Source organism: Schistocerca piceifrons, chromosome X, assembly GCF_021461385.2.
Source record: "Schistocerca piceifrons isolate TAMUIC-IGC-003096 chromosome X, iqSchPice1.1, whole genome shotgun sequence".
NCBI lineage: Eukaryota > Metazoa > Arthropoda > Insecta > Orthoptera > Acrididae > Schistocerca > Schistocerca piceifrons.
The window spans coordinates 962,359,067-962,376,555 of record NC_060149.1 but is presented as its reverse complement, the minus strand read 5'-3'; the positions used below and the strand labels follow the sequence as shown (position 1 = coordinate 962,376,555).

Genomic DNA, 17,489 nt, shown 5'->3' with positions numbered 1-17,489 from the left:
TCGAACATAATACATGTTCTAAAATTCTACAACTGATCGACGTTAGAGATATAGGTCTATAGTTCTGCACTTCTGTTCGACGTCCCTTCTTGAAAACGGGGATGACCTGTGCCCTTTCCCAATTCTTTGGAACGCTACGCTCTTGTAGAGACCTACGGTACACTGCTGCAAGAAGGGGGACAAGTTCCTTCGCATACTCTGTGTAAAACTGAACTGGTATCCCATAAGGTCCAGCGGCCTTTCCTCTTTGAGTGATTTTTATTGTTTCTTTATCCCTCTGTCATCTATTTCAACATCTACCATTTTGTCATCTGTGTGACAATCTAGAGAAGGAACTACAGTGCAGTCTTCCTCTGTGAAACAGCTTTGGAAAAAGACATTTAGTATTTCGGCCTTTAGTCCATCATCCTCTGTTTCAGTACCTTTTTGGTCACAGAGTGTCTGGACATTTTGTTTTGATCCACCTACCGCTTTGACATAAGAGCAAAATTTCTTAGGATTTTCTGCCAAGTCAGTACATAGAACTTTACTTTCGAATTCATTTAACACCCCTCGCATGGCCCTCCTCACATTACATTTCGCCTCACGTAATTTTTGTTTGTCTGCAAGGTGTTGGCTATGTTTATGTTTGCTGTGAAGTTCCCTTTGCTTCTGCAGCAGTTTTCTAACTCGGTTGTTGTACCACGCTGGCTCTTTTCCATCTCTTACGATCTTACTTGGCACATACTCATCTAATGCATATTGTACGATGGTTTTGAACTTTGTCCACTGATCCTCAACACTATCTGTACTTAAAACAAAACTTTTGTGTTGAGCCGTCAGGTACTCTGAAATCTGATTTTTGTCACTTTTGCTAACCAGAAAAATCTTCGTACCTTTTTTAATATTTCTATTTACGGCTGAAATCATCGATGCAGTAACTGCTTTATGATCGTTGATTCCCTGTTCTGCATTAACTGTTTCAAATAGTTCAGGTCTGTTTGTCACTAGAAGGTCTAATATGTTATCGCCACGAGTCGGTTCTCTGTTTAACTGCTCAAGGTAGTTTTCAGATAAAGCTCTTAAAAAATTTCACTGGATTCTTTGCCCCTGCCATCCGTTATGAAAGTTTGAGTCTCCCAGTCTATATCCGGCAAATTAAAATCTCCACCCAGAACTATAACATGGTGGGCAAATCTACTCGAAATATTTTCCAAATTATCCTTCAGGTGCTCAGCCACAACAGCTGCTGAGCCAGGGGGCCTATAGAGACATCCAATTACCATGTCTGAGCCTGCTTTAACCGTGACCTTCACCCAAATTATTTCACATTTCGGATCTCCGTCAATTTCTTTTGATACTATTGCACTTCTTATCGCTTTAAACATGCCTCCCCCTTCACTGTCCAGCCTGTCTCTGCGGTATACATTCCAATCTGAGTTTAGAATTTATTAATGTTTACATCTGGTTTCAGACAACTTTCTGTCCCTAGTACTACGTGGGCATTGTGACCGTTTATTAATCAGAGCAGTTCTGGGACCTTTCTATAGATGCTCCTGCAGTTTACTATTAGCACATTAATATTGTTATTCCCTGTTGCATTTTGTCTACTTCTACCTTGCCGCATCTCAGGAGGTGTCTTGTTGGGCCTAGGGAGGGAATTCTCTAACCTAAAAAACCCACATGTGCACTCCACACATACTCCGCTACCCTTGTAGCCGCTTCCTGCATGTAGTGCACGCGTGACCTATTCAGGGGGACCCTACTTTTCTCCACCCGATAGCGGAGGTCGAGAAATTTGCACCCCAAATCTCCGCAGAATCGTCTGAGCCCCTGGTTTAAGCCTTCCACTCGGCTCCAAACCAGAGGACCACTATCGGTTCTGGGAACGATACTACAAATAGTTAGCTCAGATTCCACCCCGCGAGGCTTTCCGCCTTCACCAACTCCGCTAACCACCTGTACGAACTGAGGATGACCTCTGAACCCAGACGGCAGGAGTCATTGGTGCCGACATGAGCAACAATTTGCAGTCGGGTGCACCCAGTGCTCTCTATCACTGCCGGCACGGCCTCCTCCACATCTCGGATGAGACCCCTGGCAAGCAGACAGAGTGAACACTGACCTTCTTCCCCGACCTTTCCGCTATTTCCCTAAGGGGCTCCATCACCCGCCTAACGTTGGAGCTCCCAATAACTAATAAACCCCTCCCCCCATGTGCCTGCTCGGACCTTGCTGAAGGAGTGGCCACATGTCCACTCACAGGCAGAATGGGCGACGCCACACGGCCAGCCTCCACACTGACCCTCCGCCTCGTGCGCCGCGAATGCCGCTGAACCCGCCACTCCCCTTGGGAAGAGGGTGGCCCAACCGCACCCGGTACCCACAAAGATGTGTCGACAGAAGGGTCAGTGGGTGAAGCATGTAACACCTCGGGTGTACCATGCAAAGCACCAGACTCCCCACTGCCGCTACACTCCAAGGCAACAGCCTGAAGAAGGCTAACCGCGGCCATCAACATGTTCAGCTGTTCGCGAACAGTGGCCAGCTCCTCCTGTGTCCGTACACAGCAGTCACACATCCTATCCATACTAAGAAATCAATTTACTGTAGAGAGTTAATCAACTTATAACTGGACTGCTAATTCACTAAAGGCGGCTGATAGTTGACTAAACTGTGGTTACTAGACACTTCCTGTACAAAACAATGAAAATAGCACTACCTGTCTCTGGACTGTATTGAAAACAAACACTAGCACTACTGGCACTATGGCTGACTAAACGGACTCTCTCTGACTGTATTCAAAACAAACACAAAATCTATGGAACACTATTACTAGCACTCGACAATTAAAGCTTCCTAAAAGCAAAAACACACAGAAGAAGAAGTGACAAGTAAGAAAAATAGAGTTAAAACTTAAACTAGCGTAGCTCACTGCACAGCAGACGTGACGCAGACGGCAGTTACGATGACACTGACACTATAAGATTATTGAACGACTCATTGGGATTTTGAGTCTGACAATGCAGACACTTCTTCAATAATTCAGGATTGCCAGGTCTCTGTAAACAGGTTTTATGATATCCACAACTGCTGCTGGGATAGAATGTTTATGGCTGTATGACCTGTTTGAGTACTGGGCATTGCGGTAATTGCACCATGAACCAGATCCAGGAGGGCAAAGATGGTGTACTGGTTTATTATCAGCTGACAGTCTCTGGAAGAAGGTAGCCCATACTGCCTGCTTCATTTTCAACAAATCCTCAGTATTATTTCTAATGGCAATCTCATAATACTGTTGTAGTTCATCAATCATTTTGTCTGTCAGCCTGCTTCTTATGGTCTTACCACCTGAAAGTTTCTTGTCTCTCAAACTTTGTTTCAACTTCCTCAATCTGGTACCCATCCTCTTCTGGACATGACCAACACGTTCCATTTCTGTGATAAGCTTCTCACCATAAGGCTGAGTGGCTACTACACTGTTATATGCATTTGAGTCTGCCTAACCTAAGAACTTAGTGTAACACACTCGCCTTTAGTTTACAGATCGATTATAAATTTCAACAGCTGCACAGGCCTCCGTACGACTAGTTGTCCTTCATAATTTCTGTCACAGATATGCCCTTCTTCATTCCCTGATTTATACTTATAACAATGTTTGGTTAAAATCTGGAAATCTATTAGCTTTCCAGTATCCACACTGGTCACTGTAGCAACAGAATTCTTAGAACTGCAGCTGCCCTTCTACCAAGTGCCCCAAAAGCTACTGATATGTCAATCATACCATCGTTTATTTCAGCAGCTTCATTTGCAGCACCCTTAATTGACTCACATGCAGCAGATTTCACAGCAGCTCCAATAAATCCTGCATACTTGTCCATTTTACAAAGTGGGCGTGGCATATACATCATGACACACATTGTTTCTGCTGCAGTGTGTCCTTTGCCAATAGCTCTCAATCCATAAAACCACCTAACATTTATTTCAAAATAATTATCTTTACACTTATCAGAATTCCAAAATGAATGAGTATATTTGCAACTGGCAGAATTAATGATAAGTTTCCTGGCTTGTCCATTTGATACCTCAATGTCTTCATGTAAACTAACTGGCCCTCCACATACATACAGCACACACATTCACATAACATCCATATTAGGATGTGTAAATGTATCAGAATATAACCTAACCTACCGTTTACATGAGTTTTGTTTTGAGATAACTGTGTTATCACTATGTTTCATTTTAATCTTCGAAGCACTAATGGGTGTTTCTCTAGATACTCATGAGTTTGCCAGTATTTCATTGTCTGTAACTTCACACACCACATGCTGAACACAATGTTTCTCTTTATTCAAAAATTTATTACCATGAAACCCACATTTCTTAAAACCACTTCATTTTGGAGTCATACTTTTTGAGAAATTTACCAGTCTATTCCTCACTTTTCCTCGGAAAAACGTTAGCACTTCGATATACAAAGCATGTTTATACTATGAAAAGATACGATCCTATTTTTGACACTGCTACCAATACAAACACATAACTTAACCTTCATAACACAGCAATCCACAGCTTTCTACAGGGTGGTCCATTGATAGTGACCGGGCCAAATATCTCACGAAATAAGCATCAAATGAAAAAACTACAAAGAACGAAATTCGTCTAGCTTGAAGGGAGAAACCAGATGGCGCTATGGTTGGCCTGCAAGATGGCACTGCCATAGGTCAAACTCATATCAACTGCATTTTTTAAAAATAGGAATCCCCATTTTTTTATTAGATATTCATGTAGTACATAAAGAAATATGAATGTTTTAGCTGGACCACTTTTTTCGCTTTGTGATAGATGGGGTTGTAATAGTCAAAAATGGTTCAAATGGCTCTGAGCACTATGGGACTTAACTTCTGAGGTCATCAGTCCCCTAGAACTTAGAACTACTTAAACCTAACTAACCTAAGGACATCACACACATCCATGCCCGAGGCAGGATTCGAACCTGCGACCGTAGCGGTCGCGCATTTCCAGACTGTAGTGCCTAGCACCGCTCGGCCACTCCAGCCAGCTGCTGTAATAGTCACAAACATGTAAGTATGTGGTATCACATAACATTCCGCCAGTGCGGACGGTATTTGCTTCATGATACATTACCCGTGTTAAAATGGACTGTTTACCAATTGTGGAAAAGGTCGATATCGTGTTGATGTATGGCTATTGTGATCAAAATGCCCAAGGGGCGTGTGCTATGTATGCTGCTCGGTATCCTGGATGACATCATCGAAGTGTCCGGACCATTCGCCGGATAGTTACATTATTTAAGGAAACAGGAAGTGTCCAGCCTCATGTGAAACACCAACCATGACCTGCAACAAATGATGATGCCCTAGTAGGTGTTTTAGCTGCTGGGGCAGCTAATCCACACATCAGTAGCAGACAAATTGCGCAAGAATTGGGAATCTCAAAAACGTCAGTGTTGAGAATGCTACATCAACATCGATTGCACCCGTACCATATTTCTATGCACCAGGAATTGCATGGCGATGACATTGAACGTCATGTACAGATCTGCCACAGGGCACAAGAGAAATTACGGGACGATGAAAGATTTTTTGCATGCGTTCTATTTAGCGATGAAGCATCATTCACCAACAGCAGTAACCTAAACCGCCATATTATGCACTATTGGCCAACGGAAAATCTACGATGGCAGCAACAAGTGGAACAGCAGCGACCTTGGCAGGTTAATGTATGGTGTGGCATTAAGGGAGGAAGGATAATTGGCCCCCATTTTATCGATGGCAATCTAAATGGTGCAATGTATGCTGATTTCCTGCGTAATGTTCTACCAATGTTACTACAAGATGTTTCACTGCATGACAGAATGGCGATGTACTTCCAACATGATGGATGTCCGGCACATAGTTTGCGTGCGGTTGAAGCAGTATTGAATAGCATATTTCATGACAGGTGGATTGGTCATCAAAGCACCATACCATGGCTCGCACATTCACCGGATCTGACGTCCCCAGATTTCTTTCTGTGGGGAAAGTTGAAGGATATTTGCTATCATGATCCACCGACAATGCCTGACAACATGCGTCAGTGCATTGTCAATGCATGTGCGAACATTACGGAAGGCGAACTACTCACTGTTGAGAGGAATGTCATTAGATGTATTGCCAAAGGCATTGAGGTTGACAGACATCATTTTGAGCATTTATTGCATTAATGTGGTATTTACAGGTAATCACGCCGTAACAGCATGCGTTCTTAGAAATGATAAGTTCACAAAGGTACATGTATCACATTGGAACAACCGAAATAAAATGTTCAAATGTACCTACATTCTGTATTTTAATTTAAAAAACCTACCTGTTACCAACTGTTCGTCTAAAATTATGAGACATATGTTTGTGACTATTACAGCGCCATCTATCACAAAGCGAAGAAAGTGGTCCACGTAAAACATTCATATTTCTTTACGTATTACACGAATATGTAATAAAAAATGGAGTTCCTATTTAAAAAAACACAGTTGGTATCAGTTTGATCTATGGCAGCGCCTTATAGCAGGCCAACCATTGCGCCAGCTGGTTTCCCCTTTCGAGCTAGACAAATTTCGTTCTTTGTAGTTTTTTCATTTGACACTTATTTCGTGAGATATTTGGCCCGGTCACGATCAATGGACTACCCTGTATATAAAAAATTACCGATTTTATTAGGTCTTGAAGTAATGCATGTAAAAATTTTAACATTTTCAACTGGTGTAGATTATATTTTAGAAAATAAAATAAAATACTTCCCACGCAAGTTTATAAGTAATATACATTTCATTTTATTTGGAAAATTGCAAATTTTATAATCAGATAAAAACCCAAAAAAAAAAACAAGAATGTTTTCCCCTTCTAACTCCCCTTAAAGTTACGGAAATGTGCTAGCTTTCGGAGCCAGTGGCTTCTTCTTCTGGCAGAAACAATGAAGGGGAAGGAAAAGGGAAGTAAGAAAAGGATTGTCAAGGTTTAGGAAATGGGGAGAGTTGCAGAAAAGCTGCAGAGAAACCCAGGCCAGGACAGACTTACTGAATGGGATGAGAAATATGTAACTAAACCAGTCCATCTCTCATACCACCAGCAGATGTGAAGTATTCTTGTGATTGGTAGTAAGCCACGTACCTTTGAGGTAGCATTGGGCCCATTGGGAAGAGGATCAAAATCAGGCCACTGCTTTCTAATTATTTGGAGCACTTCACTAAATGAGACCATCTTCCCATCATTCCATTTGTTGCCGCTGAAAGGCATGTACTCGATAAATCTTACATCAACATTTTACTCTTTTGTTAACTCCACAAAACTGCACACTTCATCTTCATTAAAATCTCACATTACAACACAATTCATCTGTGGAAGAAAGACACCATTAAAAACTTGGTATCAGATAAAGCTTGGTTTAAACAGAGTTTGAAAGACTTTTCGATAGGCAACTCATCCTACTCTATAGATGAATATCTTAACAGTGGCTGTTAGGCCAGCTTAAATAAGAATGTCTGTTAGATTTCAGTTCTGAGAGCACTTTGTCATAACAGTCAAGATTATGTACTTTTTGTTTGATAAATTTATTAATAGTGCATAACAATGTTTCAGTCTGACAGCGTATCAATTCTGAAAATATTAACTGTTCCAGTTTGTATTGTATTCACCTAGTTTGACAATCTCCTGACAAATGATCAGGGTATTCAAATGTTTTATATTTTTTATGTTATACTTTCTGGCATGTTACTCACCCATGAGAATCATCTCATGTTCTGGGTCTTGGAACAAAAGCTGAATCTAATCTAATCTAACCTACAAAATAATGGTTCTACAAGTCTGTTGTTATATTTGTATACCTCACTGATTCTGTTAAATTAATCTTTTTCTCTCTTTTTAGAGAATGTGGGAATTTATCTTAGCATGCCAAGCTGTTAACCTTCTTAACAATTTACGAAAATTAAACTACATACATCTCCAATCTTTTTCCCCACTCCAACGCACACATCTTTTGCTGAAGGTATTATTTTAACTATTACATTAAATTATGAAGCTTTCTTGAAACTGTGCTGCCATTTGTGAAACAACTTTAAAAGTGTTCTCAAGATAAAAGGTCTTCACAAAAAGAGCATTCAGTATCAGTGCAGGTGGTAACACTGACAGCCTTCATATAAACAAGCCCAAATGGTAGAACATCCTTATTTACACACACACGCAATGGTAGAAAAAAGGAAAAGAGCACACCTTTCATTCAAGCATTGAATATATAAACTGATGAGACAAAACACTATGACCTCCTGTTTGATAATGTGTTTGTCCACTGTTGGAACACAATACAGCAGTGATTTTGTGTGGGACAAGTTCAACAAATTTCAGGTATGTTCCCAGCATTATGTGAGGTATGTTCCCAGCATTATGCAGCACCGCATGTCTAAGCACAGGTCATGTAATTCCCATAAATTGGAGATCAGTGGTTTCTGGGTGCAGAACTGGTATCTGATAGCATCGCAGATGTATTCCATCAGATTCAGAAGGGGTGAATTTGATTCTGGCCTCGTGACACTGAAAGTCATATTGTTGAAACATGTCACCTTCATTAGGGACAGGGTGCGGACAGTGCACAATAATGTTCACACAGAACAAAGCTGTTATGGAGCCTTCAGTTACTACCACAGGACCCACAGAAGACTAGGTGAATGTCCTCCATAGCATAATATTGCTCCCACTGGCCTACGTCTGTAGCAAAGTGCACCTTTCAAGCACCAATTCACTCTGTTGACAGTGTATGTGCACAAAACCGCCAAGCAGGTGTAATGCAAAACATGAATGATTCAACCAGATGACACATTTCTATTGATTCACTGCCCAATCTCAATGCTCCTGAGCCACAGAAATTGTAATTCAACAGTGTTGTCAACATGGGAACATACAGGGGTTGTCTGCAGCAGAGCCCTATGTTTAACAATGTGCAATGAATGGTGTGCTCTGAAATACTCGTGCTTCCACCAGCACTGTGTCATCAGACCTGCCACAGAAATTAGCTTTCTCAGCCAAATGTCATCTTTTTTAAAGGAACCATCCCAGAATTTGTCTTAAATCATTTGGGGAAATCGAGGAAAAGCCAAATTTTGGTGGCCTGATGGGACTCGGGTCCGTTGTCCTCTCGAAGGCAAGTCCACTGTCTGACCACTGTGGTGGCATGACCTAGTCTTAATTAAGCCAGAAAATCCTGGGAAATGCTGACATACTTATTGATTTAAGATATAACAATTTAAAACAATCCTTTCATGAATTTCACTACAATTTTCTGCTCTTTTGAAAAAAAATTTCTTTTGACTGTTTTGATATTATTTAGTATGTTTAAATAATAATGGCAGTCTCTATAAAAGGGCAGTTTGACTTTTAAGTTTAGTTATACTGTTTTAAACTACATCCTTCATCTATTTGTCCACACAGAAGTGCTATAGGATATAACTTGAAGACTATGGTGAGGTGGTGGGGGACAGTCATGTGTTGAGAAGGTGGCGCTGCCAGAAATGAAGTGTGACACTGCATACAGGGAGAATAAAAATACTCTATTCCATATTCATTTACAATCTAATTCTGGCCCCCATATGGTTTTACTTTTCTCCAATAAGAAAAAAGAAATTGTCAGTAACTGTCTTTATAAGGTCTTAAAAGGAAACAAACAATAGAAAATCTAGGCTGGAATAATGACCATATTATAAAAAAGATACATTGCTATTCACTGTATACAGGAGATGTTAGGTCACAGACAAGCACAACAAAAAGACTACTAAACACGTAAGCTTTCGATCAGAAAGTCTTCTTCCAAAGTGGACAAAACACACACACACACACACACACACACACACACACACACACACATGACCGTTGTTTCTCCCATGATGCGCAGTTGCTCCCAGTCTGGCCCTAGCAGCCAGAGACAGTGGTCATGTATGTGTGATTTGCATTTGCGCGCATGTGTGTGTGTGTGTGTGTGTGTGTGTGTGTGTGTGTGTGTGTGTGTGTGTGTGTGTGTATCTGTGTATGTGCATTACTTCTGCAAACCTTTCAGAAAGGACACGGTATGCATTTCATTCAGCAAGATGAGTAATAAACAATATTAGCAATACTGCATCAAACTTGTTCACTTTCATCTTTGGATTAAACATTCGATTTCAGAGAGTACAGAATTTGGCAGAATCAAATTTTGGGGATATGTGGAACTGGGACAGTGGCATATTTTTCGCCCATTCAACAAACTAAGCACTGCTGATTGCTACTTTTATTGTGTCTGCTGCTGCAATGCATATATGAAACTGTAAGTGCAGCATCTATGATGGAATAAAATGTTATACAAATGAAACAAACTCTCGTTCAGAACATGTTCTCTCATACACAGTCTATTATTTGGTTCTTGTTGATCATTATCAAAGAAAGCAGCAGTGTAAGTAACAAGAAATAGTAGTCTCTTGCCATTGTTTCGCTAATGAGACGATTTCTCTCTCTTTTCTTCTTTCACAAAGAAAAAGCAGCCACAATTGCACTTTGTGTGCCAGTTACTTTCCAATACATTGGCACCAGCTGATCTTATTTAAGAATACTCAACTTTCGTAGCCATACAGCACATCCTTTGCTTCCTGGCCTAAATCCAAGTTAACTCCCAGCCCCCCTGCCTCCCCCCCCCCCCCCCACACACACACACGCCACTCCCCCCCCCCCCCCTCTCCCCCCCCAAATCAGCTAGTTGTGTGCTGTTATCTCACGTCACACCCTAGTCTATGAGTGCCCAGCTGTCTGTCGCCTGACCCCTCTACCTGCACCCCTAGCTAGCCCACAGATGGCTCCCCACTCTCCCACGAGCCACTAAATGCTTCCCTCCAAACCCCTCCCATCTCTCTCCATCTCTCACATTGCCTCAACCCACCCCATTCTACCCCACTCTAAAGCCCCACCTCACTCCAGAACACTCACCGTAGGCCAGTAAAGAGCTGGCAGTTGAGTGACCACAGCATAAGGAGACATGCATGTGCATGTGAGAATGTGTGTGTGTGTGTGTGAGTGTGCGCGCACGCGTGCGCGCGCACGCATGTTTTCCCTACAGCTAGAAAAAGAAAGTGCATTCTGGAAGCTCGCCAAGCAACGTACCTTTGTTTGGAAGGTAGAAGGCGAGGTACTTGTGGAAGTAAAGCTGTGAGGACGGGTCGTGAGTCGTGCATGGATAGCTCAGATGGTAGAGCACTTGCCCACGAACGGCAAAGGTCCCAAGTTCGACTCTTGGTCCGGCACACAGTGTTTATCTGCCAGGAAGTTTCATATCAGTGCACACTCCACTGCACAGTGAAAATCTCATTCTACATACCTTTTGTTCGTGTGTCTATCGATGAGACAGTGCTTCTGCCTTTTGGTGAGCCATCTCCTTTATTCCTAAATAATTTGTAATTTTCAACAGAAACCTTCCATACGTTATTATTGCATCCTACATTACAGTATGCAATTTCCACAATATGTGGTCATCTGTGAATATAATGGGGGTAACAACTGTAGGAGACCAAAAACTGACTGCAGTAAGCAAGTTCAAGTTACTGTACGCTGCAGTAGTTATGCAGAGGTGAAGAGGGTCACACAGGATAGGCTAGCATGGGCAACTCCATGAAACCAATCTTCAGATGGAAGATCACAACAATAAAAACATTTGATTCAGCATACACCAGACTCCAAACAGCGTACACAACCTGTATGCTCAGAAACACAGAAAATCATATTGGTTCCATCAGCAGGAAACTTCAGCCAGTAATTGATATGGAACACTGTGTCGATTTTGTTCATTAATAAAACCCAAAACTGGGGAGTAATAAGAGAGTATTGTTGTAACTTCTTATCAACCTGGTTACCAAAATACATATTAAGAAGACTGGTAAAGTGTTATTTTAAAGGGGTCACTCCAAAGCACCACGAAAGTATTTGAGCAATGTATAACATTAGAGAATCAGTGCGCAATATTGAAAGCCTATCTACATTATCTATATCTGCATGACTAGTCTGTAATTCACAATTAAATGCTGGCAGAGGGTTCACAGAACCACCCTCAACCTATTTATCTACCATTCCACTCCCCTACAGCATTTGAGGAAAACCAAACACTTCAATATTTCCGTACAAGCTCTGATTTCTCTTATTTTATTACAAGATCATTTCTCTCTATATAAGAGGGCTCTAACAAAATATTTTCACATTCGGAGGAGAAAGTTGATGATTGAAATTTTAAGAACCTGCTCCAGCAAAATGCTTTTGCTTTAATGACTGCCACCCCAATTCACATGCGATATCTGTGGCATGCACTTTCCTGTTTCCCAATAATACAAAATGAGCTGCCCTTCTTTGAACTTTTAAATGATGTCCTCTGTCAGTCCTATCTGGTAAGGATCCCACACCATGCAGAATGCTCCAAAAGAGGACAGACAAGTATAGTTGTAGATAGTCTCTTTAGTAATCCTAATCTTCTAAATGTTTTACTATTAAATCACAGTCTTTTGTTTGCTTTCCCACCGCATTATCTATATGAGCATTCCAATTTAAGTTATCTGTAAATGTAATTCCTAAGTATTCAGTAGACTTCACAGCCTTTAGATCTGCGTGAATTATCATGTAACCAAAATTTAGTAGATGCCTTTTACTACTCATGCGGATGACATAACAATTTTTATTATTTAAGGTCAGTTACCACTTTTTGCATCATATGGATAGGTAGCCTAAATCATTTTGCAGTTCATTTTGATCATCTGATCACTTTACAAGACAGTAAATGATTTGCAAGACTGTAAATGATAGCATCATCTAAGAGGACTGCTCAGATTCTCTCTTAAATTGTTAATGTAGATCAGCAACAGCAGGTGGTCTATAACACTTCCTTGAGGAATGTCAGATATCACTTCTGTTTTACTTGACGATTTTCCATCAATTACTATGAACTGTGACCTTTCTGACAGGAAACCACACATCCAGTTGCACAACTGAGACAATACGCCATATGATTAGAAAATGCTTGTGAGGAACTGTTTCAAAAAGTCTTCTGGAAATCTACAAATATGGAATCAATTTGAGATCCCCAGTCGACAGCACTTATTACTTTGTGTGGCTAAAGAGCTAGCTGTGTTTTAAAAGGTCGATATTTCTGAATCTATCTTGGCTATTTATCAATGAATCATTATCTTTGAGATAATTCATAATATTCAAACACAATATATGTTCCAAAATCCTAATGCAAATCAACATTAGTGATATGAGTCCATTATTTAGTAGATTACTCCTCTTTTCTTTCTTGAGCATTGGTGTGACCTGAGCAACTTTTCAGTCTCTAGGTATGGATCTTTATCAAATGAGCGGCTATATATGATTTCTAATGGAGCTATTGTATCAGCATTCTCTGAAAGAAACATAACTGCTTTATTACACTGAGGAGAGCTACTACTAAGTTACTCACAGTTGCAGTTGTTCTTGATTTGAATACTGCAGTATTTACTTTGTTGTCTTTGGTGAAGAAATTTCAGAAATCCGTGTTTAGTAACCCTGCTTTAGTAGCACTGTCATCAGTAACATTACCACAGCTATTGCGCAGTGAAGGTATTGGTTGTGTCTTGCCATTGGTGTACTACACATGCAACCAGAACCTCTTTGGATTTTCTTCCAGATTTCAAAACAAAGCTTCACTATGGGAACTATTAAACACATCTTGCACTGAAACCCACCCTAAGTTTCGAGCTTCAGTAAAACATCGCTAATCTTGGAGATTTTGCATTCTTTTAAATTTTGACATGCTTTTTTTCATTGCTTCCGCAGCTGAGTTTTGACATATTTTGTGCACCACCCTTTTAATTTATTTGGTATCCTTTCAATTTATTTGGTATATATCTCATAATTGATGTCGATACTATTTATCTGAATTTAAACCATGTCTGGTCTACACTTACATAGTCAGACTTGAAGGAGTAGAGACTTAGTAGAGACCGTCTCCTTGGAAGGCATCAAGTTAATTTTTATCTGCTTTCTCATTAAATGCCCTATTGTGTAGGGCTGAAAATTAATAGAGATAAGGCAAACAGAATGTGCAAAGTAAGTGGAAATTACTCGTCTCTTCCCCGATTACAGTGCAATAGAAGATACTACAAGATGTTGACAGATTTCCATATCTCGGTAGCTTTATATGTAATAATGAGGTCACAGATGCAGAAATCACCAGCAGAACTGGAAAATCAGTCCATATGGCAATTAGGTCTGTAATATGTCAACAAAGCTTTGACTGTACTCCTTTATCGTTTATATGTGTGAGACTTGGAAAATGTCAGTAAAATCAGCACACAGTCTCCATATTTTTCACCAACAATGCTAGAGATGAATTCTGAAGATGTTAACCCAACCAAGTTACAAACGATGAAGTGCTGAGAATACGACGTCTAAACAGCCTGCACAAAATTATTGTTGAAAGAAGACTGAAGATTGCAGGTTATGTTCTACGCATGTAAGGTGGAAGAATCCCAAAATCAACACTGTTGTGGAAATCAATGGACAGATACAGATGTACAGGAAGTCCTTCTAACACTTGGAACTTTTGCAATGAATCTTCAATGCATGGACACAAACTTGGAGGAAGGTGAGAACGTGGCAGCTGATCGAGTGAACTAGTGGAAACCAGTTCCTTGTATGGTACACAGCAAATCTGAGTAAGTTAGTAAGTAAGTAAGTAAAGTAAGTACAACTGGGGATTTTGCAAAATTGTTGGATGATCCATATTATTGTCTATATTTGACACTGTTGGACTTCTACCTTTTCCTTGATGTGTATTCTTCAAATTGTGAGTTTTATGAGAAAGCTGATAGGTACTTACCAATCAACCTTCCCTCACATGAACTGACATTGTCTCTTTGTAAATTCTACTGTGCTAACAATTATCTACTAAGAATCCTCGACTAGGTCTCCGCAGCTCAAATGAGCCAGTTTCTTTTAAATTTCTGTCTTTGGCTATAATTGTCTTCCAAGTATGGTGACACAACATCCTGTCATGAAACTTTTGCCTTTACACTTGTTTACTTTTCTGGACACTGCCTTTTTCTGCACTGTGCACTAAATACACTATGTGATTAACGCCCAATCTCCAACAGCTAATCGTGAACTGTAAACAGTTGTAAACTCTACCAGGGCACATAACAAACAATTAACATTTGTGTTTTAGTGTTCTAAGCTGTGAGGTCATCAGCGGACAAATAATTTAGTACCTATTCCTGGACAGCCGGAATGGCCGTGCGGTTATAGGCGCTACAGTCTGGAACCGAATGACCGCTATGTTCGCAGGTTCGAATCCTGCCTCGGGCATGGATGTGTGTGATGTCCTTAGGTTAGTTAGGTTTAATTAGTTCTAAGTTCTAGGCGACTGATGACCTCAGAAGTTAAGTCGCATAGTGCTCAGAGCCATTTGAACCTATTCCTGACGTGCTGTTGTTTGGAACAACAACTGACATGATCCAAAATATTACTTTCTTTTATTATAGCTTCACTTTTATTTTGTCTAATGATTACTAATTTCAGTATCAAATTCCATCATCAAGCCACTATATGATCAGAAAGCATAGTGTATCTTTAAAATATTGTTTAATAAACAGATTACCATTATATCATCATTCCTTAAAGTAATGTCCAAAGTGGAAGGACAGATGATTAATTTTGAGTGTATACAAAAGTCAGAGTGCTGAACTGGATATGAAAGAAGGAAAACCAGAAGGGCAGTGAGAGACGGGTGCCTTCTATCACCTTACTTCCATAATATGTTCATCAAGGAAGTAATAACAACAACAAAGAAAAGATGACAAGAATCAAAAGGTAATTTCTGGAATACTCCAAGGAAATGCGATAGGCTTCTTAATATTGTTCACAGGTACTACGCTTGTCCATCAGAAAGTAGCAACAACAGAAGACAGTATCAATTTGCACAATGACCTGCAGAGGATTGGTGAATGATGCAGGCTCTGGCAGTTGACCCTGCACATAAATAACTGTAACATATCACACACACACACACACACACACACACACACACACACACACACACACACACACACACACACACACACACAGGAAAAGAAATCCAATACTGCCAATACTGTACAACTACACTATTAATGACAAATTGCTGGAAACAGAATCTACCATAAAATATCTAGAAGTAACTATCCAGAGCAACCTTAAAGTGGAATGACCACATAAAACAGCAATAGAAAAGCAGATGCCAGACTAAGATTCACAGGAAGAATCTTAAGTGAATGTAAATTACCTGTGCCCTTACCCAGTAGGACTGACAGAAGAGAGAAAGAAGATCCAATGAAGTGCGGAGTGTTTTGTCACAGGATCATTTAGTCACTGTGACATCATTACAGATATGCTCAGCAACTCCAGTGGTAGATGCAATAAGAGAGCAGTTGTGCATCACGGAAAGATTTACTACCCAAATTTCGAGAGAGTAGTTTCCGAGAAGAGTCTGACAACATAATAGTTTCTCTCATATACAATTCACGAAATGATCATGAGAAGAAAATTTGAGAAGTTAGAGATAATACAGAAGCGTACTGACAGTCACTCTTCCCAAGCACTGTTCACAAGTGGAACGAGGCAGAGGGGATCAGTTGGTGGCATGAGACGTACCCCCTGCCACACACAGTTAAGTGGTTTTTGGAGCATGATGTCGATATGGAAACTTAATTGCATGCATATACACTGCAGATTGACGACATCGCAATAGTAAATCAGAGTAGGAACTAAATAAAATGTTTCAGGCCTTAAATCAAGAAGTGGTAAAACTAAAGCTAAAAATGAATACAAAGAAGACAAAAGTTATGGCTACAGACAAGAAAGGAGGTGGAGGTAGGACTGACACAAGAACAGGCAATGAGCAACTCAAGAAAGGAACTGAAATTCACTATCTCAGTAGCATTTTGCAAGAAAACTATCAATATTTCAAGGCATTCAAGAAAAGAAAAGCACAGGTGAAGAGTTCCTTCCAAAATAAGAAGAAGCTGCAACTGAATAAACATATCAGCTTCCACATTAAGAAAATATTTGTAAAGACCTTTGTGTGGAGTGTTCTGACACACAGATGCAAAATCTGTACATTAGAAAAGCCAAAGGAAGCTCACCTCAAACCTGCTGAAATGTGGTTCTGGAGGAGAAGTACAAGAACTAGCTGCATTGACAGAAAAATTAAAGGAAATAGGAGAGAAGAAAGAACCACTGAAAGTTATAGGCCAGGGCAAAGCAAAATACACTGGACACTTAACTGGAGATGATAATCTTTTAAAAAACATTTCTGAAGGCAAGATCGTAGGTAAGAAAACAAGGGGATGACTGAGAACATCCTACTTAAACAATATGATCAATGAATGGGATTTTCTTCACACATGGAGATGAAGACAACTTCTGAAGAGAGGAAGCTGT

General features: G+C 40.3%; 1 protein-coding gene across 1 annotated transcript in view; it reads right to left on the bottom strand.

Annotated features, from left to right (window-relative positions):
- The window catches only part of LOC124721436 (molybdenum cofactor biosynthesis protein 1-like), a 51,428-nt gene that overhangs the window by 32,957 nt on the left and 982 nt on the right, over positions 1-17,489 (bottom strand). Inside the window, 1 exon segment of the mRNA XM_047246414.1 lies at positions 7,152-7,376. Coding sequence (XP_047102370.1) covers positions 7,152-7,277 — 126 coding nt within the window. The 5' untranslated portion in view covers positions 7,278-7,376.